The sequence below is a fragment of the Strix uralensis genome, chromosome 1, assembly GCF_047716275.1.
Source record: "Strix uralensis isolate ZFMK-TIS-50842 chromosome 1, bStrUra1, whole genome shotgun sequence".
NCBI lineage: Eukaryota > Metazoa > Chordata > Aves > Strigiformes > Strigidae > Strix > Strix uralensis.
In genome coordinates this window covers 140017992-140044454 of record NC_133972.1, presented here as the reverse complement: position 1 = coordinate 140044454, position 26463 = coordinate 140017992, and the positions used below count along the sequence as shown (strand labels likewise).

The window sequence follows — 26463 nt, the reverse complement described above, 5'->3', positions numbered from 1 at the left end:
GTAAAAAAAGAAACAGTCACACTCAGGAGGGAAGCTTTTTTTTGGTATGGATTAATTGAAAACACAAAACCTGCTTGCTCTCCTTCCTTACATGGGTTTTTAACATCATTAAATGGCTTCTGTCATGCCTCATGCATATACAGCTCGGACAGACAACCAAAGAAAACTATCATTGTAACTGCTGTTTCCAGATACATGCAAGATAATCTGCTGAACACCTTCTAAACTGAAATACCAGAGGCTTCTCTCATTGAACAGCATCAGACTCTTTACAGCAATACTGTGTGATCCTCAAATGTGCTTTGTTTTACTGACACAGAAGACATAAACCAGTTTAGAAAGTGATCTTAGAATCAATGTTTATTGAGCAGGCCTCACATACAAAGGTATCATATGAAATATACCTGATGTGTGATATGAGAGCAAATAGTAAATGAAAACCAGAAGATTGCTTGTGTTTCTAATCTATATAGGGTCCAGAGGTACCAGAACAAAGAAAATAAGCCAGGCTGAAAAGAAACTTTACAAGCACCACACAAAAGCTATCCTGCACAAAGAGCCATATACATATGTGCTTCTAAATCTCATCCTATTTTGAGGAATTTAATCATGAATAAGCCTTTTGCTGCCACCTGTACAGAAATCAGTGTTGCACAGAGTACTTCAGGGTAGTGAAAATAACTGGCTATCAAATAGTTGAATTAACAGACATGAATTAAACTAGGGATCCAAACTTTTCTGCAGTAAAAGTTTTATCCACATTCATTCCTGCAGATGGTAAATTTAAAATGAATGTTACTGAACAGCAATTAACGTGAAATATTATTTCAACTTTGCCCACTTATTTATCCAGTGTAGAAACTACACATAAGCACAAATGATAGGTATCAGAGAACCAACCTGCAGTAGACCAAAGCAGTTGTTTCAAGAGCTCCTGAGAGACTGCTAGTCTGATAAGGATGCTCACATCCATAATATGCTGAGATCACAAACGTTTTGTTTGTGAAAACTAGTTTGTAAAAACTTTTCCTGCACATCTCAGAGGCATGTCGAAGTGCAGCCCTGGAGGACCACTGACATCTGGTGGTCACTTCAGTCCTTCCCAACAGTACAGGCAGCTCCTGGCAGGCGACGAGCACAGGCTGAAGCGAGGTCTGGGGGAAAGTAAAACTGCTTCCTCAATAATTAGCCACCGTATCAGAGCCCGCTGGGCTACTACTGTGAACTAAACGGACACACCTCTGGGAACATAAGTGGTCTTACCTGGAATGAACACATTAAAAAAAAAAAAAGAGAAAGGAAAAAGTAAAATATAAACTAATTCTAAAGAAAGCTAAATCATATATATTGAATTCTACCATGACTTGATCGGATTATGTTTTACAGATGGCCTGACAGAAATACACGCCAGAGAGGCATTAAGTTGCAGCCCCTACTCTGTGTTTATTAGCTTAGTGGAATTTGTTGGTTACAAGTAAATGCAGATGAACTGCAATATACAAACAAACTCAGTTAAAGCTGCCAGCACATTAATAGTATTGTTGGATTAAACGTACTCTAAAGATAATAAAGCCTTTCTAAATAGAGCACATTTAATTCAACTAGTTCTTGAGAACTGGGTCATGAAATAGAATTATGTAAAATTGTATTTTTGACAAATAAAAAAAAAGCATTGTTTCCTAGGTAAGATGTTTCTTATTTCTGAAAAGGAGCAATGAGATTTAGATCTTCTTTTGCTAGACAACTACTACATATTAAATTATAAGCAGTATTCAACAGTTGTATCCATTTTGATATCTCCTAGACGGTGAGACTGCCTCAGTTCTCTCCAGCAAACTTGAGGGCAGATCTTCTTAGTGCTCAAAAGCAACTGCGCAGAGAGACCACAGCCACCAGCACTGGATCTAAAAACGTACTTAGGCTTGTTAGCACTGGTTGTGATAGGCAAACATTTAAAGCTATGTTTTGCTTGTTGTAGTTATCTATAGCTTGTAAACAAAACTCTGAGGCTTTCAGACATTCATCAAGAATACAAAAATCTTACTAAACTGTCATGAGAATTTTCAGCCCTTCCCAATTGCTTTCTTGCTGCAAAGTCTCCTTTCAGGTAACTGTTTATTTCTCATCGAAACAGGAGCTCAGTTCAAATCTAATAAAACTCTCAGCATCTGCTGAGTAGTAGGAAGTAATCACAGTGTTTTTCTACACCTTTCCTACATGCTACAAGAGTGCAGCTCTGCAAAAAATCTGCAGTACAAATCATGTGTCTTCAAACTGGCCTATATTTTTCACTTACCACCAATAAGTAAACAGATTGCTATATTACAGTTTCACCTTCAATCTAGGCTACGTAACCAGATTGAAATATAGCGAATTATTTTAAATCACTTTTACAAAACGCATTGCTGTGCATACATTTCCTAGTTGGCTGCTGTGGGCAAACATTTCAGAGGCACATGCAATTGCTAATGTAGCCAAGTAGTGTGCAAAAGATAGCCAGTGCTCAGAGTGGAAACAAGAAAGGGTACATGGGACACTAATATGGAGACAACTGTATCAAGCCACCTCGATGAAAGCAGGAAATGTGCACTGAGATAGTTTGGTTTGACTCAGCCAGGGCTTACAGCTGAGCTGGACACCTGGCTGGGCCAAAGGCTACCCAAAAGGCTTTCAGAAGACAAGTGCCAGGTTTTTCACTCCCATTTGTATTTCAGCAGAAGTCTAGCATCTGTTGACCGCTGATGCCTCTGGAGAATTTCACTCGTGTGGCCCACAAATCACCGATGTTCATATGTGTTTCAGGTCTCTTCCTGTACTGCTGCATGAACATACAGTGACAATAGTGGCTCCACAAGACTACTTTTTAACACATTCCTAAAGGTCCAACTGCAAAACAGTAGACGTTAATCAGCACAGAGACACTCCTGTACACAACAGGCACAGGGCCTATGTTCCACTTCAATCCTACTCTGAGAATTTGAAGTGCTATTTTCAGTATTTCAACAATGCTGGTTTCTGCACAGTAATGGATTTCACCCACAGTGAAAAGCTGTCACATTGCTGCATATCTATTAAATAAAAGCATTATAATTAGGTCAGCTACTGGGTAAAGGAGACAATAACCACCTTAACAAAGCACTGTCACATCCCTTATAGGTCCTCGTCTGAAAAAAAAAAGTCTCTTCTTTCCTTTGTTGTCCCCCCAACATATATTTTCCACAAATATTTCGGCATTGCCAATCCAATTATACAACAGCAGGAGACGATTACTGTGTGACTATGTTCTAATTCACAGATATAACCTTTCTTCTACGTTTATATTTTATTGGGGATATTTTCTTGGGGGGTAGAGATGCCCTCCACTCACCACCAGGGACAGACGGGTCTAAAAATAATTTTGCCTGGTTCTAATTGATAACATCATGTTGGCAAACCTCTTCCGAAAACACGTGAAAACAAGATAACCCATTCCCGCCAGCATGCTGACCAGCAGGGTGGTGCCGAGAACCCTGGGAGCCCTTTTCTTGGCCACACGGAATGCTGTTGGCAGAACAGCAGAGATTAATATATTGTTGACGTGTCCTAAAACTTTGTAAAACGCTTTTCTCTTCAGGACACGCTCATAATAGGCTTCCAAGTTGGGCCGCTTTCCGTTTCCCCAGTTTCTTCTTGCTAATCCCAGAAACTTCAGGCGATGTAAAGTGACAGCAAGTGATACATCTGCCAGACTGAAGAAATCACCACAGAGCCAAGGTTGATTTTCATCTTCTAAGCAGAGATAAAACATAAAGAATTAGGAGCTAATGGAATACAAGCACACGTAGAAGCCTCCATGGGCTTAGATTTAGTTTAGTGCTATTTCACAATGCTGTCTAATGAACACCACCAACACCTCAGGTAAAATATGACTTTAATCAATGAACACTTTACTAATCCCTGTTCATTCTTCACACAATATTGTAAAGTCTTAGGCTCAGCAGCCTGGCCTACATTTGTTAAGGAAAAAAGAGCCACATTTCAGATTCATAAATTAAAATCCACAGTAAACATTTTCCTCAACTACATTTCTCAAATCTGGATTAAATTACACAGCAGTGAAAAGGCGAAAGCAGTTTAGCTTTTACAGAAAAGCTACCACTTGCCTGAAGAATTTATCATCTTGCCTGTGTCAATCAGCTCTATGGCATTTACTCAAGAACTGCTAATTTGCTGGAGACTTTCAAGTCAAAAAGAAACAGATCAGATGACTAACCTGTAGCAAACACACCAGCTCAGCAAGAAGACAGTTTGTCTACCCGTCCTTCCTTTCTACCTCCTAGACCTCAAACCATGGGGTTTTTACACTGAGAAGTTTGAGAAGCGATGGATATTCACACTGCCCACCATTAATCAGGAGCACAGATGAAGACCCCAGGCTCCCTCTCCAGCCAAAGGAAAGAGGTGAATCTTCCTGGGATGGCTCAGAGCATACACTGCCAGGCAGCATCACACCTCTACCTTCAGAACCACCACCACCTGAAAGGGCTGACCAGTATCGACTACACCGAGTTTCAGAAAACCCAGGATATGTAATTTGGTAGTCAGCGCAGCTGCCAGCATGAGTACTCTGCTCTAGCCTAGATCTCAAACAGGTCTATGCTGTTCCCTCCTCATTTGCAACCTTCTGCAGTTCTTCCCATACAACAGGCACGCAAAAACGTTGGCATGAACGTTCAGCAGCACCTCTGTGGAAACAGCAAAATTCTGCAATGTCCCTTTCAACTCATCTGCCACCAGAAGGAAGCAACAGTTTGGCACACCGCTGGTACCAGTCTATGTCGACTGGTTATGCAGGTCTGGAAGAACAGCCTCTACAGGAACGAGGGTACCCTATGTTGCTGAAACAATACCTGGGGATTCATCCAGTGCATTAATTAAGTAAGATGATGGAAAGGAAGACCAAAGAAGCTAACGTGTGTGAAAGAAAGATGACTGCAGTAGCAGCAGCAGTAAGTGAATGCGGAATTTGAGCAGTAATAAGAGAAGCAGAAGCTGGTTAACCAGGACCTAGAGAAGCACTGTTCACAAACCTCAAAAACGTGAATATGTCAGACAAAATTCCAAGAGGCAGGTAATAGCCATGTGTTTTACTAAATCCTGTGATCCTGGCAGTTTTCATAAGCTCATCAACACTGTATCAATTTAGCAGAGAAAGCAAAGCGGCTGCTGGAAATGGTGACAGACTTAAGTCTGCCAAACAAAATCCTACCATCCTTTGCAAGTTAAAACATTTTCTGTGACTCTTTGGCTGTTGAGTCAGTAGAAAATTTAGCCTAGATTTTCAATCACTGGTTCAAATCTACTGTCTTCATAATAACCGATAATTATTACAACAGCTATTTATAGAGCCAAATGCAAAGAGTTACTGATTTGAGCAGATGCAGTTGATATTGACTGATGCTTCATGCAGCTCCCAGTGAAGTCAGAAGAAGGATTCCTATTAGCACCACTGGGAGCTGGACCAGACTCTGAATATGCACAATACTAATCCCATTTAAACAGAATTTGACCTTCATTTGGGTGGACAGCAGGTAAACACCACTGCTTTCCAGGAGGGTGGAGGAGAGGGGTTGATTAGTGATCAAGAGCACTTATCCAGATTGCTAATTCTGCATATATCACAAATATCAGCACAGCATTTACACAAGATTGTAATAAACCTGTGTTAACCATTAAGGTAATGATCATTATAGTGAACTGAGGCCTACAACTACAACATCAAGAATAACAACCTGTAGTTAAGGTTTTTCTTATTTTCTTGATAAAATACTGCAAAATTGTGCAGCGAATTATACTCGCTATGCTGAAAATATGATCAAGCACTCTCATAAGACAGTGAGAACTCACTGACAGCAGCAGTAAACTAAGCTAGTATTTAAAACAACACTGATCTCTTCTGCGATGCCAGATCAGTATATGCCAAAAGTATCAAATCAGATACATTAAAACCAGCTCTATAATGGTGCTGTCAACAAGTTTACTCAGTCTCCCAAAACATAAGCATCAACAGCATTTAGCAAGAATAATTCCTTACCCGGCGTTTCCTCATTTCGCCGCTGCAATTCAGTCTCAACCTGATCCAAAACTTTTTCCAGTTCATCCAGTATTTTCTTTAGGTATTTTATATTATCATGATCCAGCAGTTTAGACTAAATATAGATACAGGTTAGTGTTTTAATCATTGTACAGAGTTTATACTTTTATCAGAGAAACTTTTACTGAGATACTACAGTGCTTGTTCATAAAACGCGATTATTTTCTCCACATAGCTGAATACCATTTGGACACTGGTGACAATTCAGATAACAGAAGAAAAGCATTAGAGATGCTAGATATTGAGGTTTGCCTCACCCTGCAGGGTGCTCAACAGCCCAACACTAGCACTGATGTGTACTTACCTTTGAAGTCAGTGGGACCAATCCAACACTTCAGCACACACGTGAAGTGTGTAGCTGATCTGGGGGACAGACTGCTTCATGCCTTGTAGGGTTAAACCACTGCATGACATTACTGGTAATGACAGGTGAAACAAATGTTTACATCGTGACAGAAAAAATCTGACACTAACAAGCTCATAATAAAGGGGGGGAATACAAAGAGTTTGCTTACTTTAAGGCGCTTCTGTTTTGCTATGTAGGCATCCTGAAGGTCTGGATTTTCTTCCGCAAGTTTCTTCAACTCTGATTCTGTGTTACTTATTTGACCTGATACAAAAAAACCCAAAGGAATGACATTAGATACCCAAATATACCCATCATGCAATCAACACACCAAAGAAATGGCAAGTGGTACTTCGATGAAGCATCACCATCAAGTTAGGATTCAAAATCATGTTCTGCAAAACTTGACTTCTGCATAAATTGACCCCACCACACCTTCTGCCTATCAGTTTGCAATGAACTCTACAAAGTGGTGATCTGCCAGGCAAGAAATAGGAATTCTTATTAATATTTTTATCTTCTTCAGATAAAACGATTTTGCTGCCCAAAACTGTGCTAAATCCATGAAATTCTACTACAAATACCTTAGGTCTCTGATGTTTTTGTACTTCAGTTCCCAGGTTCCGAGCACACTTCCCATGCTGTGAAAGTGCTGATAGGCCCATACTGAGATTTTCTGTAGGTCACGTGCATAATTCCACAGCAAAAGCCTAAATACCACTGAATATGGTACCAAGGTGTTTTGAGTTAGCTAAAATGTGACACCAAAATCTGTGATCCCTTTTGGAAATGTTGTGTATGGATGTTCCAGAAAAACATTCACTGCATGACTTAAGGAATTAAGTGAAAAAATTAAGATAATTTTACTGACTTCTACTACACGTGTATAGCCTTTTCTCTCCTTAAAAAGGGATTTTGCTTGAAAATGCCATACTTACAGACCTAGAATATCAGAAGACAGTGAACAAGTTATCTTCCAAAAATAAGTATTTCTAGTAATAAACTGAAAACAAAAGAGTAATTATAGGGCATGAATCACCTCTCACTTGTACTTGATAATTAAGATTAGTTCCAATTAAGCCTTATATATTAAACTAATAAAAAATTCTTGCTAGAGAATAATGAACTCACTGTTTTATGTATTCTTTGTTTCAACCTGACATGACTAGGAAAGCCATCTTTCAATATAGTATATGAAGAGATTGAAGGATGTAATCCCACAACTAAAATCTTACATATGCAATTAATTACTTAATTGGATTTGGTATACATAAACATGATATATAACTGGCTGCTGGCTTATTATATCTAGCACTCTGAAAAAGATCAGCTTTTCAAAGCTGAAAACTAAACCATCCAGAAGTTTGAACAAGCAAAGGAATTTTTTAGGAACATTCACAAGCTATTCAAAAAAATGCCTCAAATCAAGAAAGCGGGCTATGCTTTAAGTATAAAAAGAAAACATCCCAGTTTAGACAAGTAGTAATTTTAGCTCTACCAATATGAACATGTGTGTAAACTGACAACAATCTATACCAACTAGAAGCTAGAGGGGGAGAATACATACGGTCAGCAGAATGCAAGACAACATTGTAAAGTGAACCGTAATAAAAGCACTGACTATTACCATGCGAAAACAGAAAAACTATCAGTAATGCCTATGAGTAAAGTACAATTGTTCAGTAACAGTTAGCATCCACATTTGGGGAAAACAAAACCAAAATATACTGATATAACAAAGTACACTGATATTTAAAAAAAGAAGTACAATGATATAGACAATAATTTGTTACTTCAGTAAAAAAAAAAAATGCTAATTACTCTTGCTGAAATTACCCATTCTAAATCTCTCCAGATACTTTTTATAACAAATTTATTTTTAAATAACAATTGATCATTGGACCAGCAACACTGACTTCTAAATACTTTGCAATGCTCAAGAAGTTTCCAGCAGACAGAAAGAAAGGATAAGTCATGCAACTGTAAGAAAAACTAACTGCCTGACTTCACTTCTGACAACGTAATGGTGTGACTAATAAGAGAATCGACTTGCCAAAAATTTTAAGGAGGATGATAACAGAGTGTCTTGAACTTCTCAAAATAACACAGTATCATCTTTTATGATGTTATGAATTTGGTAATAGTATAGTCACAGTATTTGACTTTCTTCTATAGAGCATTCTAAAATATCATACCAAAAAAATCAACACGATATAAAGCACTGACATTGACCAAAAAAAAATCAGAGATCTCAGAACATAACTGTAAACAGAGAATCATCATCCAGTTGTGTTCTTGGGATTTGATCCTTGTCCTAGAACTATTTAGTTCTTTCATAATACTTAGAAGGAAACATAAAAGCATTAATTAAAGTTTGCCATGATACAAAGACTAGAAGAGACATAAATCAAGAAAAAAGGTGGCACGGATACACAGTGGTCTGGACTGGTTGATAAACTGGGCCTAAGCAACCAATCTATGTTTCAACACAGTCCAATGTAAAATATAAACTGAAGCAAAAGATACAGGCCATGTTTCTTGGCTGTAAGGGCTGTAAGTTTGCAAGCAATTCTGGATAGACAGACTGAGGTCATGATCCATGACCAGCTGAACAAGGATTCCCAGTGCAGTTCTGTGGCTGAAAGTAACGCTGGAGTCCTTGAACATGCATACAATGAAAAAACAAGAATAAAGAATTAAATATGTATCTCCCTATCTGATACCAAAGTGAACAGAATCTGCTGTCCAGTTCTGGCATCCCAGGAAAAAAAAAAAAAAAAAAGAAAAAAAAAGAGCTACGAACTGAAAGATTATTTCCCAAGGATTTTTCTGAATATCACTGAACGTTGTTTAAACTAACTATTTCTGCAAACTATTGGATTTGAAACAGGAGTTCATTTCAGGAGACTCTTAGTTATAAAGGGGACCGGGCAACATAATCTACAGTTATTTCCTCTACCCTTAACATATTTTTTCATGGGAAACTGGGATGTATATAGAAGTCCACCAGGTAAAATACCAATCCCAAGGAAGTCAAAGGACATTTTACCATTCATTCTATCAGACCACCAGTTCATCCTTTATCCTGATCCTATATTGTTGCATCATTTGCACCCAGGATTTTGATTTAAATTGTGCTTTAACAATTTCCATCGGTCTGATGAACCCAAGCTACTCGCTTCTTTACACTTTTTTTTTTTCCTTCCTAACCCCGGTACCAAGCTGACACCACTCCTCAGACAAAAAGGGTCTGATGATTCTATTAGATAAACGGACTCTGTTTCATTGAGGCTCATCTGCATTTGTAGCACTTTGAGAGGAAAGCAATTACTTTTATTTAATAGGTGAACTTATTACAAGTTTACAATCACAAAAAAAAATGCGTTTCCTTCAGTGTAGTGGTTTGGTGTGAGCAGTAATAGAGCTGTTCCCTAGAAATTGCTTTATAAGCATAAACAGCAAATCAGAAGATAAAATACTCACAGCTGTCACAGCTGCCATTTTCTGTTATGCACAAGAAGCACATTTTCGATCATTAGGAAAATTAATTCCACAGACACCTCTTTCCTGTTTTCAAATCATAACAGACTACACAATAAATAAAAAGTATATGCACAAATTATCAAGGACTGCAACTAAAATTGGAAATCTGTGATCAATATATTCTGCTTAAGGTGCACTGAAGACACGAGGTGAACGTAATGCATCATCCTATCAACTGATAGGCATTCAGAGCTATACCAGTACATACTACGAATTCTGCTGGTAGCATAGGCTGGAATCATGGAGTCCACTGTTAACTCGGGGTGCAGGATGCAGCCGTGCGTGTAGGCATCCATAGGCAAGGAGTCTAAAAGCTCTCTATAGTGTTGTACCCTTGGATAATACATGCTCCCTTCTTCTGGCATTAATCTTGGTACTTCCTCTGCAATAAAAGTTAAAGTTAAGAAAAGTAGAACCATATAATTGACGAAGAGCGGTATTTCCAAAGTTACTTTGGTTATGTCCAACCAGCACAGATGACACAGCCACAGTTAAGAAAGCTTCACTGGTTCCCCACCATAACTCAATAGTGTTATCACAGCTCAGAGAAACATATATACACATACTTCATTTTAAAACATTTGAATAATTCCAATTACTATGCAGCAGCCCACATAAACATGTGTTTAAGAGGCCTTCAAATCCAAAAACTGGATTCAGCATCTATTTTGTACTTGGGCAACCATGGCAGACAACTCTTCAGCCCTCTCACAGCAGGGCACAACTGAGGTTCTAGTAAATTGTTACGGCTGAAACATTACTACAGCTGCAATGCGTAAAAGTTACAGTACTGGAATCCTACTCAATGCATGATCAGAAGTATTCCTGTACACCACTGAGTTCTACTCTGCCCTCAATCCACCTGGGCCCTGACTCCTCATTCAGTGAAAACGCCAGCATTAAATACATATTATGTTCACTCAACAATTAAGTTTTCTTCATGCCTTAGAAATCACCGCACTAAACCCCTGAAACACAAAATGCTGCCTCTTCACACCTAAAAAAAGACAACTCTGCATTTCCTTCAAAAATTGAGGCCGTCTTTTTTGGTGATACAAAGAATTCAAAAGCCTGCACGTGATCACTTCTGAGTTTCTTCTTCCTACTTTTTAAACTCTTCACTCCATTTTGACTCCGAAACCAATTTACTCATTTTACTTCCCTTTTCCGCCCAAGATTATTCTGGAATTAAGCATCTCTTTTTCTTGCAGGGAAGCAGGACCTGCCTGACCGACACAGCAGCGGTGGAGCTCTCCGTCCAACGCGCTACTTGTGGCGGCTGCCTCAGCTCCGGGTTAGCTCAGCGCAGTGCTGCCTTTACTGACTTCTCTGCCTTTCCTGAGGGGGTAAGGAGGCAGTGGTAGGTTTTTACTTACAGCTCCTTGTAAAGGTGCTGGAAGGCCTTCAGTTCATTTTAAAGGAACGTGTTTTTACGCCATACCACCAACTATTAGGGGAGCCCATTTACTTGTGAGGCTTTAAACATTTTCGGGTCCTGAACAAACCAATGTGTGGTGACAGGGAGCTTAACCCCACCACTGCTGGGGGTGCGGGGGGAAGGATTTCACACCAAAACGCCAGTGGGATTACCGTCTACAAACGTTGCTTCAAGGTAGTCGATAATCTGCGTTGCCTCACAAATGATGTTTTCCCCGTGGATCAGGACCGGCACTTCTCCAGAGGAATTTAAGCGCATGAACCACGGTTCGTTGTGCTCGCTCAGCGGCAGGTTTACATCGTGCTCTTCGCACTTCAGGGCTTTTTCGGCTATCGCCAGGCGCACCTGCAACGGCAGCACCCGGGTTACCCCAGGGGAAGCACTCCCGGGGCACCGCTCTCCGCTCTGCCGAGCCGCCCCGGCCCGGGCCCGCTCCCCGCCGGGCCCCGCCGCGGGTGCAGGCCGCCGCCGCCGCCGCCCCGGCCCCCGCCCGGCGCCCGCCGCGGGCAGGCAGGGGCTGCCGGCACGCCGGGAGGAGGCACTCCGGGGCCTGCAGGCCGCCGCGCCGCGCCCCCGCCGCCCCCCTCACCTTCTGCGAGGAGAAGGACTGCGTCCAGTGGTACAGCACCAGCGGCGCCATGCCCGGCGGCACGGCGGGGAGCGGCACGGCACGGCACGGCACGGCACGGCGGGGAGCGGCGCCGGGCGGAACAGGCGGCCTTGCGCGGGCGCGCAGCGGCGGCTGTGCCCGCCCCGCCGCGGCCTGCTCCTGGCAATGAAAAGAAGGGGGTACCCGGGGGAGCGGCGAACGCCCCCTTCTTCCTGCCCCGCACTGCTCAGAGGACGGCCCTTCCTACCGGGAAACCGCCTGCAAGGCCATCTACAGCATCCCCTAGGGAGGCGCAGAAGATGGATGCGCAGGTAAAAAGGTCACATGGCAGGATTTCCCCTGGTTTTTCTGTGTTTTTTTCCCCTTGAACAAGCACTTCCACTATGAATTTCAGAGACATTGGCATCACGCTCTTGGGAAAAAACGATAAATATTACCAGAAGACATCCTGAATTGGACCCTATGGGTATAAATATTCTATTGCAAAATGCACTTCAGTTGTAGCAAGAAAAAAATAAAGCTTTAGAATAATACACACTTCTTTTGCCTCCACATGTGTTCTTTCAATCTCAAGAGGCAACACTTCTCAATTAGTTTTTTTGTAGACAAAATTAGAAAATTGAACAGTTTTGCAGGGTTTTTTTCCCTGTGGGAAGTAAGGTCTTGGAAAGCATTTGATAATAAACACTAGCTTCCATCATCAGAGAATGCTTCCTCTGCATCTCACCCTGGAGATAGTTTAGAAGATGCAATTGCTGATAGTACATCCATTAGACACTATCTGCTGCATCGGGGAGATAAGCAAACTAAAAAACCATGGTGAGATTACAGAGTCCAGAATACTGTTCTCTTCACCCTGACTGCTCAATGTGCAATAAAGGTGGCTGCTTGAGGTGAACCTGATATAACCCACTCCCACATGCAATTTCTATGTAGCAGATGAATCCCACCATTAGTATCCTGAAGACCTGAACCTAGTATGTTGAGAGCTACATCCAAACCACAAGTACATTTGATTTTAAGGGAAATTTTGACTAATGTTAAGCAAGGGAATGGATTTAAGTCACTGAAAAAGACAAGACAATGGACAAATGTTACAAATCAAACAGGAACAAACAAAGAGCCAGTTTCCAGCCCGTCACTGTTCACATGTGTGGGCACAAGGGCAGCCCCATGCCTTCCCCAGAGACTACTCCCAGCTAAAGTCACAAACAGAAGTAATCTCTGCAGAAGGGCAGGCACGATGAGAGGCTTCTCACAAATCCCAGCTGATAGCAGTCAGTGTGTTACTGATGGTAAATCCTATATTTTTGGGAATTGTAATTCTTCAGGAAGTTGGAGAATGTGCTTAGAATGGAGAATAAGAATGTAGTCAATGGAATGAGATAAATACATTACAACTGGACTTATTTCTCTCCAAGATATGTATCTAAGGTAAGAGTGCTAGAGTACCCTCTCGTGCACTAGGGCTTTAACCTACGCATGGCTGATACACGGGAATTCTCAGAGGCCTCTACCTGGGTTGCTGTGCAGTTCCTCACAGCTAGATATTACAACCTCTCAAGGCAAAGAACTGAGCATTGGATACCTCAGACATTATCATCTTAAAGGTACATGTACTAGACACTTTTTCAGGTTTTGGGGATTTTTTCTTAATTTTGCGCTTGAATCAAAATGTTGTCATTTGGTCAGTTACCTGACAGACCACAGCTCCACTTCCATTCTCTTGTTCAACTAATTAATTTAATATCACACATAGACTTCTGAGTTTGAGTTACATTTTGTTACTTGTTTTAGATGCCTAGAAAAGCAATGAAATCTTCTAATACAATAAGGAAAAAAGGATCAGTGAGAATCGTATTTCCTACTTCAGACCTGTTCGATAACAGATCAGCTGCAATCATACTCGGGTGCTTCTTCTTCCTTTAATCTAGTCATCAGTATTGCTATGAAACACCATCAGCATGGCCATGTTTACCAGCCTGGCTGGCCTAACAGCAGCTCCGCTGAAACGGGGGCTCCCCCCAGCCCGACGGGCAGCTGTTCTCCCGGCTGACCACACGAGGCCCCCCTTTTCCAGAAATACGATGCGAAGTACCTTCTCCCTCCAGAAATGCTGAAAAAAAGGGGCTAATGCCTTTTTCTTCAGGACGAGCACTTAGCCAGCCACCTCTGTTTGCTCCCGAGCCCCTCTACCTTCTCATACATGAAGAAAAGCAAGCAAAAGGGCCAGAAAAAGCTAACTGCATCCTGGAAAACCTTGTTCCAAATGCATTTACATGAAGCTTTACAAAACTGAAATTAAAGTTAGTCTCTGTAAAGGTACTTTATAATGTGTAGATGTCACGAATACAAAAACAGTGCAAGGCACAAAGCCACACAACTGCAAATCTGACCAGCATGGTGACATGTTGCCATAGCAAGCAGACTCCTAGCCCTGTCTGATAAACCACTTTTCTTAGCATACTGATATTCTTGCTCTGTTTATCTACATGGCCTCTCTTGGACCTTTTTTAGCATCCTGTACATGTTTACAAATATATATATATACACCCCTCTACAAGCTAGTGGTTTTTTAATGCACGTATTTTTACATCATGGAAAGAAAATAACATTTACAGGTATTACTAATAGATAAGCAGTACCAAATCAACTTAATAAGCTGATGTATAAATTCAGTCGAAGATCTGGAAATCACTATTCTGATGGTTTTCTTCCTTACTTCACCACTCCATGATATTGTCAGGAAACATTTATGTGTCATAGAAGCTGCAAGTAAAAAATGACAATTTCTTTCTTAGCAGATCAATTCTTTGTGCATATTTAAAACCAAGTTTGATTCGATTACAGGGGAAAAATAATCTTTTGCTTTTTTTCTATGCAGCCAGAGCCATTATAGCTGAAAATTAGCTGAATTGTTTGTATGCATCATTAACAGATGCACTGGTTCAGTTCCAAGTGCAGAACTAGCCTAACTGAGAGTGGTGCAGGAGTTATTACTGATTCAGAAAGCAAGACAGGTTCTATTCTGGACATTCTGTCATCAATCGTTATTGGCTAAATTCCAGTTGCAGACAGTGCACTACTTGCAATGAATGACACGAGTCAAAAAAAACCCACAGCATTGAATTCAGATACACAGGTGAGATTTAATATCGACACAGGAACTGTCTTTAATATGACTGATGAATTAGATATGCAATGCTTCAGAAACAGCAAGAGCAAAGTTACATCTTGACAGTCACAGCTGAGACTATCTATGCCCTAATTTATCTGTGTATAAAACCATGGAGGGATGCCAACCTAAGTAATTCTAGATAGCTGATGCATATTCTCAAGAAATATAATTACTGAGTTAGCGGTTTACATCCAACAAAATCCACCTATTAATAGAACTTATTTAGTCACTTTCAAAGTTACTTATCATATTATACTAGGTTTTCTTCAGGGATTTCACCACAAAACTCTGCCAAAATTTTCCCTAAATACCATAGTCCAACCCGTTCTGTGCAGAAGGAGTTTCATATGTCAATACTTCATAAATATTGCTTAATAATTTTTCTATATAAAATTATTCTTAGTAGTTTTGTAGTAAGTCTATTTCAAAATAGTAGTGATTACATACATTTCTAGTTCTTGAGATATAACAAAAATATTCATTGTTCTAATGCTATAAAAACTTCAATAGTTTTGATGATTGGAATAGATATTCCTGAAATATCAGGCTTTGTAATCAAGCATAGAAATGCATTTAATATATTTACATAAGGTGCACAAAGGACAATTTCTTAGCTATAAACCTTAAAATCTAGGTATTATCATTACAGCTTTATCCAGTCTATCACTCCTCAAGCTTTTACACAAACAACACCTTCAAATTATAAAATCTAATGTATCAGCCAAATTTAAAAGATCTAAAACATGTTTTTATGTACTTGCCTGTGTTTGTTGTCTCTGTGCATATGTATAATGTGCTAAGGAACTTGATCATTGATGAGCTATCAGGAACAATTCTGTATCATCCCTTAACATGCTTATCTTCCCTCACATTAACTTAGATGTGTAACTCACATGAGTAAAAATTCTATTAAAAAGTTCTCCTGGGCTCTGCACCTCTGTGCACAACATCCAGGTGTTGATTTTTGTACTGGTTTTAATCTAACAGTGATGACATTTTGTTGAGCAAAGACTGCCATCATGTTACCTGTTTGCACAGCACTGTCTAGCACATTTGGTTTTGGCTGAAGATTAAAATTCACATATTACCACAGCACAAACAATGAATGTAAAACATAGTATCTTCCAGCTATTGCCTGTGGCCAAAAAACAACCGTGCAACTTTGAGCTAGCAAAATAAATTATTTAGATGCTGAAACAGTCCACCAAAATCAGTGGGTGATTTGTACTGACTTCAATGGGTCATGTATCAGGTCTTAAACCTGTTCAAATTCTACTACAATCACACTGCAAAATATAAAAATCCAGTAACTAGGATAACAACCAAGCACAGAAAGCCTTAAGGAAATCTAAGGGGTTAAATACAATTTTGTAAAATGTCCGTTGAAGTCTCATGCAGTATTTTATTTGACTGGAAAATAATTTTAAAATATCTTTCCTGAAAAATTACAGAAATCACATTCTTTCCATCCCTGAAACGAGCCCAAAGTTTAACCATTTTCAAAAATTCTGAAAATCTTACGTTACACTTTTTATTGACAATGTTGTGAAAACTTTTATAAGTTAATTTGTAAATGAGTTTAAACTAAACATTTGGTCTTTTTCAGCCAACTGCTCACAAAAATAGTTTTGAAATACTTTAAAGGGTTATCTGGTACTTCCGAACATTTTCATTGACAAGTAAAAAAATAGCTGTCACTGAGGAAGAGCCATTACTTTTAACATTATTCATTAAGACAACACAAAAACATAGTTCTCATTTAACTTAGGAAATTTTTATTTCTTCAGCCTCAATTCTTGCTGTTTGCTCATTACCTTTGTGCAAGCCTGGACTAAAAACCAAACAGTATCAGGCAAAATATTTCAATTAACCTCCTTGAAATCTCACTTCATGACATAATCAGACATCCACGTTAGATGGAAGTACGAAAAAGTGCTTTCAAAAGCTTAGGTCACTCTCTGTTCCAGAGCACCCTGCGCCAGCACAGCAACAGGGATGAAGTCTGTTCTGCCCTGTGCCATCCGTGGGCTCCACGCCACCAAAGGAAAGTCATCAGGGCTGGCTGGGTGACCTGGCTCATGATTGCTTGTGGAGAGGTGAGGGACATAAGCATGGGCACAGTATTTTCTCTTCCTGAGTAACATTCTTATTTTCCAATCTAAATCATGTAAATTATGCACCAGTATTGCAGTGTTTTCTCAAATTATAGTATGGCAGAAACACAAAGGAAACTGTAGTGGTCAATTTTGATATATCAACTTCTTATATTTACTGAATTTTGAAAGCTGAAGAAATTTTCCTTAAGTTCCATTCATATTAGCCAACTAGAATTTTTATTCCTGCTGTTTCCCAGTGGAGGGCCCTCCATGTGCATGACTTCCAGTACCACCTCTCATTTCTGCACTTGACAAAGGGTGTCTCAGCGTTCCCGTTACACAACTTCCACTCTCCCTGGTCAGACATCAGGATACTATTTTGTTAGGCCTTCAGATAGATTTAAATTTCTTCTCCTGTTTTCTCTGACGAAACTGCTACTCCACATTTGATTGATAATTGCTCTTTTTCAGCCCCTTGGCAAGTGTTGATGAAAAAACACAAAAGAATTGGACTGTTAGTTGATACCAATTAGTAAACTCCAAACTTGAGTCCTGAACCAAAATGATTGCACTTTAATTTATATTATTCTTTTAATCTGTAGATGAGCCTTATTTCTTAAACATAGTGTAAGAGTTTAGTAACCTTAAACATAGTTTAAGAGTTTAGTAACCAATATTTGTGTTTCAGCAAGAAATGGTCAACTCGCTTTGTAGACAAAGGTATTTTGTGATACCCAGGTATTTTCAGTGAAGTTAACTCCAACACAAGTAACGTTAATTTAAGAAACTGGGATTCTTTGACTTGACTGTTACAAACTATCTGTGCCACTTAAAACCTTAAATTTTCAACAGCAGAATGTAAAACAGATGGACAAATTCATTATCAAATAGCACACAAACACAATATTCACCTAACTCCTCTTGTAAGCAAGACCCTCGTTTGTGAAAGTATAAATAGGACAAGATACAGTTTTGGGCAGCAATAGATCTGGGCACTGAATCGCTGTCTATGTTCTTTTGGCACTAACTGAAACATGCTGGCATAATTTTTTCTCAACTGCATAACGTCACTCACGAATAGAGAACAAATACCAGAGCTACTGCTCTGAAAACACACTTCCCTCATCACGTTTAGCTCAATGAAATTTTCTTAAGAAAAACAGATGTAGTATATTAGTGCCAGCTGAAGGCAGGAATACTTGCTTTTTAGCATTTACTGGGTTATCTGACCCAAAAAATAAAAAGGCTATACAGAGAAAGGGATGAATTTAAATCCTGTGTGTGTAACTGATACAAATGAAAGTATGAAGTTGTCACCGTGCCCTGTGCAAGTGCAGGGGAGAAGCGAGTGCAGCAGGCGATGGTATGTGTCTGAAATAACAAACCCTTTCCACTAACACCCCAGCTAATGCACCGGGTGCGGAGGCAAAGCCAGAGGAGAGAAGCTGCAGAAGCTGAAGCGAGCTTTTCAAATTTTACAGAGATAGATAAACTGGCGGGGGGGTGGAGGAAGACACAATGCCTCGTCTTGATTCCTGTAATGTCCTATCAAGTCCAGTGGCCAGAACACAAAGGTAGAATTTGACTTGTGTGTTACAGTCCTCGGAGCAAAATACAAACATTAAAAAAATACAAAAGCTATTATTAATAGAAGAGTCAACATGAACAGAGCTCTGGGACAAGGAATTGAGAACATCATTTTGGCCCAGAGGGGATAATCTATCTTTTCAACATGAAGAAATTAACAGGGTTTCTTCTTGACCTTGCATAATTAGAATTTTCCCTCTAACATGCTAGATAGGACACTGCCTATCTAGCAGGGCTATCTTACTTCCTTCAGGGCTATCTTAGTTTATTTCAATATATTGCACAAAGTGAGAAAAAACTGGAAAAAACTTTAACCTCAGCCTCTAACTTCACTTTATAATACATTCTAATTCCAGTTTTGACACTGTGTATGATTTAAGACAGTTGAACAAAGAGCTATTTTTCAGTCCACCTTTCCTCCTCTACAAAAGCTTCACACTTTAGTGGTTCTGAGTCACTGGAAAACATAATCAAGTTAACATGAAAAAGGGAGTCTAACAAGAACACAGTTCATATCTTGGAGCAGTGTTTTAATACTGTGATTAAATTTATATTCCCCCTAAATTGTGCTTTGTTTGAACTCCCTGGCTTGTGATCCTGTTTCCTCCCATTTTCTTGATGTCAGCTTCTTCACTGCTGGCAGAAGATCCCTCCAAACTGCAGCTGCATTTGTAAATGTTTCATCAAAGGTCCTGAACGTCTGGTAACCAGCAGACCTGGTGGGTGCTACGAATGTGCTCTGGGTCTATCTTGGGGAAGAACAGCATGACCATATTTACTGCTGATGCTATTCTGGGGGCTGTATGACGTGCTTCTCCCCTCTGGCTGAGCAATGCTTGCCCGTTCGTCTTTCAACACTCACTCCAAGCATGACAGGATGAAATAAAATAAAATTTACTAGTAGCAAGCTTACTTGCATATTGAAGATTTCCATTTTAACAACTTCATCAATACACACACATATGCTTATTTCAATAATCATGTTAAACATTTTGTTGTCTAGGTAGATTAGACATTTAGGTTACATTTTTTAAAAAATCAAACCGTAAGAAGATAAAGTATCACTATATAAAACAATTCAAATTAGTATGGAGGCACAAGCCTATTTGTCCCCATAAATTAAATCTTAACTCAGGTTGGTCGTAACACAGTAGCTCCAGCTCTGCACACCACTTCCAAATGTGGACAGCAGCTGTGTTTCCCAAAAACTGAGAAAATAGGGGGGGGAAATACTGCATTTCTTGAAGCAATCATGCACACTGGATCACCTCTTCCAAAATAAGGCAAGTAGTTTAAGTATACAAGCCGAAACTCACTCAGTAGCCAGCAGAATGAGCCAAGCACTCCCAGTAACTGATTAAACTCAACTTAGCACAAGATCTGTACTACACTTTGTAACAGAGAGGAGGAAAAAAAAAAAAACAACAAAATTTCATATTAAAATGACACACACACTTTTCACACTTCAAATGTTATCATTTTGCCAATATTAATATATTTAAAAAAAAAAAAAAATCTAGAAACATACCACTGACACCATATGGCACAGAAAAGATCACCATTTTTTTTCTTCTCTTAAACCTGTACAAATAAATTTTCAGCACTAAAACTGGAGAATCACAAAGTTGCATAGGGCCCAATTTATTCACTTCTGGATACTGAAATTTTGCATAGGAAAAATCCTGATATCATGAATTTTCAAAAATGGCTGACATTTCTTAAATATTTTATTGGTCTCAATTTTCCAAATATACTGAGCAACCGGCTGTTAAAAAACAAATCTCATTAAAAGTTTCATTAGACAAAAACTGCAGTCTCAAACTTACACAAAACCAAAACCATATCCCTTTATACATGAAAAAAACCTGCAACCCCCTACTTCTAACTTTACCATGCCATATGACAGAACTGCAGTCCTCCAGCTCTATCACATTTTTTATTTTAATGACAGAACCTCACATGAGCAAAAATACCACTTATTTAACAATGGGTGAATTAACAAAATTTTGCAATGTTGTCATATGAAACAAGTGAATTTCAAAATTAATTTTAGTTCCTAAATCAACTGAAATAAACTTTGTACCTAACGTACTGAAATATCATGCAGGTTAATGACATTGTCAAATTTTAAAATTTATAATAAACTAAAACATGAACTAAGGTGATCGCTACCACTGACTTCATAGCACATCTGGTTTTAGGCATACCTACAAGTGAAAGATTGACATGCCTAGCTGAATATAGTTGATGAGATGCATCTGCAGGTCCTGAGGGAACTGGTGGATGAAGTGGCAAAGCCAGTATCCATCATATTGAGAACTTGTGGCAATCAGGCAAAGTTCCTGCTGACTCGAAAAGGGGAAGCAAAACTCCCATTTTTGAAAAGGGAAAAAAGGAAGACCCAGGGAACTACAGGCCAGTCAGTCTCACCTCTGTGCCCAGCAAGATCATGGAGTGAATCCTCCTGGAAACCATGCTAGGGCACATGGAAAATAAGGAGGTGATTAGTGACAGCCAACGTGAATTCACTAAGGGTAAATCGTGCCTGACAAATTTGGTGGCCTTCTTACAGTGTTTGTGAATAAAGGAGGAGCAACTGATATCATCTACCTGGACTTGTGCAAAGCTTTTGACACTGTCCCACACGACATCCTTGTCTCTGCATTGGAGAGACATGGATTTGATGGATGGACCACTCGGTGGATAAGGAATTGGCTGGATGGTCTCACTCAAAGAGTTGCGGTCTCAACAGCTTGACGCCCAAGTGGAGAGCAGTGACAAGTGGTGTTCCTCAGGGGTCAGTGTTGGGGCCAGTGATGTTTAACATCTTTGTTGGCGACACGGACAGTGGGATTGAGTGCACCCTTGGCAAGTTTGCCGACGACACCAATCTGTGTGATGCAGTCAATAAACTGGAGAGAAGGGATTCCATCCAGAGGGACCTTGACAGGCTTGAGAGGTGGGACCATGCAAACCTCATGAAATTCAACAAGGCCAAGTGCAAGGTCCTGCACATGGGTCAAGGCAATCCTATGCACAAAGGCTGGGCAATGAGTGGATTGAGAGCAGCCCTGTGGAGAAGGAGTTGGGGGGGTATTAGTGGATGGAAAACTGACTATGAGCCAGCTAATGTACGCTCAGAGCCCAGAAAGCCAACTTTTCTATGATTCTTCTATAAATCAAATACATTTATTATGCATTCAGACATGATGCATAATAGAACATCATGTAATTTTTTTTCAAACACACTGCATTATTAGGAAGATATACATTTCATGGTTAGAGCAGACATCATCAGAGAAGGGGTATTTTTATATTATGTATGAAACAGCTTAAATTTCATGTTACATGCTGAATATGCAGTATATTTTGGTTACAAAAACTCAAATAATGGCTACTTTTTCATAAAGAACCTATTGCAACAAGATTATAAACTTTTACATAAAAGGATTTTGTTTACTATAACGACTGCAGTTACCAAAGGATGATGCTTTGATAAACATTAGGAAATCTGATTTAGACTACACCTAACATGAGGTATTTTCTACTGGAAAAAAAAAGGCTCAAAACCTTCCCAAATCATACAGTTTGTCTTTAGAAAAAAAAATAATGCAAATACTAATCTGTCCAATGTCCATCTCATACTTTCCAGAAGCATAGATATATATAATGTATTCACATGTAGAACTGCAAATGTAAATTCATGTGACTTCACCAAAAGAAGAGCATAAAAACTGTACTGCACCTGCAGAATACAGAGCACCATCCAAAATTCTGCTTTGGTAGTTATGTCTTCCAAACAGCAGAATCTAATATTTAAGCTGCAATTTCAGCAGACAAATAGAAAACTATTATGCAATATTACATTAAGTGTCTTTGCTAAGAAAGCTGGTTTTCAGGTTGAAAAACAGGCTAATATTGTAATCCACATGGTGAACAGGTTTCTTCATCATACAAAACCATCATGATATTATGTTACCAGCATTCAAAAAAGCCAACAGAATAGAAGCAAATCAAGAATAAATGAAATCTTGTATCAGCTGGGCGTTTTAATTCATTGGTTAAGCTGATTAAGATGCACTAACCCTTGCTGTATTTTTTCACGTAAAATTAAACATCAGGATATGTTTAGTTGTTTAAGTTTCATGTTAGCTGTGGTGAGAACAATTTTTTCTTCCAGGGCAAATATTCCTCAATAAGCACAAGAAACTTAGCAATAGGATGCATTTATCAGCTAAGGCATAATAAGCATCTGTTTGTCTTTTACTGTTTTATCAAAAATCAGTTAGAGTAAGCCGTATTATCCTCACCAAAGTTTAAGCAGATTGAGGGAATGGCTTTCTATTAAAGGCCTCTGCAGTGCAGCCTGCTTAGCCCCTTGGTAGCATCCTCTAAAGCTCAGTTCCTTTATTGAGGACTTCGTTAATAAAAACAAATCTCAAAAGAGACTACATGCTGCATAAAAATATCCATATTAGATTCATCATCAAAGAGCTAAAAGCTCAGTAGTATTTGCCTTGTTTTCTCCATCATCTGAAAAAAAACCCAAAACGAAAACTACCAAGTTTGTACCTGTAACTCAGAATGACAATGACTTTGAATCCATTTCACAAATGGATTCACTCAGAACAGATTTTTACATGAAGTTAATCAACTATCCAAGGTATAAGCAGCACCAACACTAGTTCATTGGTGAAATGCAACAAAGGTTTTGTTCTGCTCTGGCACCCAGAGTGCATGCTAGTAGATGTGGCCATCAACATGTCTTTTAAAATTAGAAATATCTAATTGCCACTTTAACATTAACTTACCCCTCTTTAAAGAAAAAAAAAAAAAAAGGCACTTCAATTTTTATAAGAAGAAAAACCAAAGAAATTCACAAGAAAGACCCCATGTTAAGACAGAATTAGGTATGAATGCAGACAGACCTCATCCCTATGTCTGATAAAATCTGCCAGATAAAATCCAGGCAGATCATACGGAACTGTAAGGCCCTGGGAGCAGCTGGAGAGGTGCAATCCCTACAGAAGTTGGGATGGGTGCCTTCTCGAGGTGCACTCACTGTTGCAGATGTGGCCTGGCATGACCCACAGAACTCTGGTCTCCTTCACCAGAGTCATGCTGCAGGAGATGCAAACTGCAGAGCAGGAACCGCCTGTCTGATGAAGAAATTCTCTTTTACCAAAACCTCTGTGAAGTCTGTAATCACTGGTGATGAAATTGCTAACTAATGAAGGAGGATTTTCAATGAATAGGTGGCCTAAAGCATGGCAAAAGGCCTAGATCTCTGGGAAGATGTACATGGCTCTCAATAGAGGTATTCAGAAAAATGGCAGCTCAGTGAGCAGTGAGTAAGGCTGCTGAACTTTTTTTCCCCTACAGTATTAAAGCAACATGTATGAAAATTATTTAACTCCTTCTCTAATTTACATGAAAATTACCAGAGGAATTAAGATCTCGAAGGTATGACATTTCTACAAGTTAGAACAAAGCCAGGCAACAAAATGCATATCCAGGTAGGAGGGAGAGATGCTTTGCACATCCCTAAAAAACATGAAACAATCCCAGTTCTTACCTGATGTGAGAGCTAATACAAACCCTCCAAACAGTAAGAAAAGCTCCATCAGGTCTTGCACCTCCTCAGGCACCTGGAAAATCTGTACAGCAGTACTGAGCAGGACTCGAGAGCTTTGGGTACTGCTGCTAGTTCTTCAAAGCACAGAACATGGTGAAGATGGGGGACTTCAACAACAGAGGGACCTGCTGGGAAGGTACTACAGCGCAATTACAGCACCATGTTACAGGGAAAAGTTTTTTTACTCAGCAGTAAATCTCGAATACTTTTCCTTTTAACCAACGAGGGATAAACTGAAAATGCAAGACTCCAGGCAACTTGGTTGAAAGATTATGGGAAAATACTATTTGTATTTCCTATGAAAAAGACAATGGAATTAAAACAAATGAGGTAAACTGTAAAGCTGCCAACTTTTCTGGATGCTTTCAATTGCATTGTTTGTATAGATGCTCTGCAAACAGAGCAAATGATTCAGTTTTAAAAGCAAAATAAAAATAAATCTTTTTGCTGGATTATTTTTAAACTGGACTGGTTCCCTGATCCAAATCACAGCTCACTGAAGAAACAGTTGTGCTGGCAGCATGGACGGCTGGGGGCACAAGAATATCTCAAGCCAGTGTTGGCCAAGACTGCCTTGTAAAAACCACAAACTTAGATTTGCACTCTACTAGGCTTTATTTTATTATAAACTCCAAAAAGAGAAATCTGTTTCCTTAAAGAAATAATGTGAAGAACATAAACGCAAACTACCTCAATGTGATTGGAAAATAAGATGAGTATCACAAGACAAACTTGACTAAATCTAGAGCTCTTCAATGATCCTGAAACACTAGAAGGAAGTATACGCAAGTAGAAAGTAGGTCAAATTACTAAAGGAAGAATATTAGGGAAGACTGCAAGTATGTAGGGGCAAAATCAGAAAGGCCAAATCACAGATTGAAACCTGGTTAGGAAGAAACAGAAAAGGAAATGAGACAGCCCCATAGGAGGAGGAGGAGGACGAAGGGAATGGCTGTGCCACTGCTCAGTGGGGAGGGAAAGCTGTCAGATGCACCACTGAAATAAACCAGTACCTTAAACACTTTTCAGCCTTCCCTAGAAGAGATACTGTGTATTTTGACTTCAGCAAAGCTGCTGATGTTAGGTAAAGGTGATCTAGGCAAAGTTGTGGTAAGAGAGTACACACTGTTTACAGTTACTAATTATTAATTATTAAGTCCCAAGGCTGAAGGATGTATCAAATGCTAAATCTGTACCAAATCCTTTAACATTCAATACATTCATTAATAACTTTGATCTTGGAAGAGTTCTGTTATTGCATGTGCAAATGTGCAAACTGTTAGAAACTAGGAAAGGAACTGCAATATGAGATTAAAATTCAAAATGAACTTAACCCGAGGAAGTAATCTTAAGGGGAAGAAAAAGCGTGCAAGGGAATACCTGCTGAGTGAAACTCAACGTCACTAATACGAAGTGGGAAGCAACTAGCTACACAATATTCTGTGGAAGAGGATTAGGACAACAGCAAATCACACATTGAAGAGGAGTTGTTACACATCATCTTGTTGGTTTGGGTTTTTTTTTGGGGGGGGGGGAAGGGGGAAGGACTCATCACACCATTTATTCCTGGCACCAGTGTAAAAGAATAGGACTGTCTTGGAGTCACACGGAATTATGCTACTTTAATATGGCACAATATTAGCCAAATAATGTGTTTTGTTTTCAAAGTCAGTCTTTAACAAATACCTAACATAATTGGAGAAAGTCCAGACAACAGCAACAGTGACAATCACAAGCTCTAGGAGAAATAATGGAAAGATACAGCCTGCTTAGGCTAAAGAAAAGGGCTAAAGCAAGACATGACAAGCCATCTTCACTTATGAATTTGCTGCAGAGAGGAAAGAAATAAACCCATTTCCATCTTTCCAGAGGAAACAAGACTTGAACTGCAGCAGTT

At 39.4% G+C, this 26463-nt stretch overlaps 1 protein-coding gene across 3 annotated transcripts in view; it reads right to left on the bottom strand.

Moving 5' to 3' along the window:
* Window positions 1-333: 333 nt before the first annotated feature.
* GDAP1 (ganglioside induced differentiation associated protein 1) overlaps window positions 334-26463 on the bottom strand; it is a 31246-nt gene continuing 5116 nt past the window's right edge. The window contains exons 1-7 of one of the 3 annotated variants that reach the window (XR_012630779.1): window positions 12050-12307; window positions 11613-11805; window positions 10231-10404; window positions 6649-6743; window positions 6074-6188; window positions 3127-3768; window positions 334-1263 (exon numbers count right to left, since the gene is read on the bottom strand). Coding sequence is in view for 2 of the 3 variants with exons in the window: in XM_074883093.1 (XP_074739194.1) it covers window positions 3386-3768; window positions 6074-6188; window positions 6649-6743; window positions 10231-10404; window positions 11613-11805; window positions 12050-12100 (1011 nt within the window). In the remaining variant the exon portion in view is untranslated. Of the gene's footprint in view, window positions 3769-6073; window positions 6189-6648; window positions 6744-10230; window positions 10405-11612; window positions 11806-12049; window positions 12308-26463 lie in introns of those variants that run through there. The other 2 variants (XM_074883093.1, XM_074883107.1) reach the window with 2 other exon arrangements.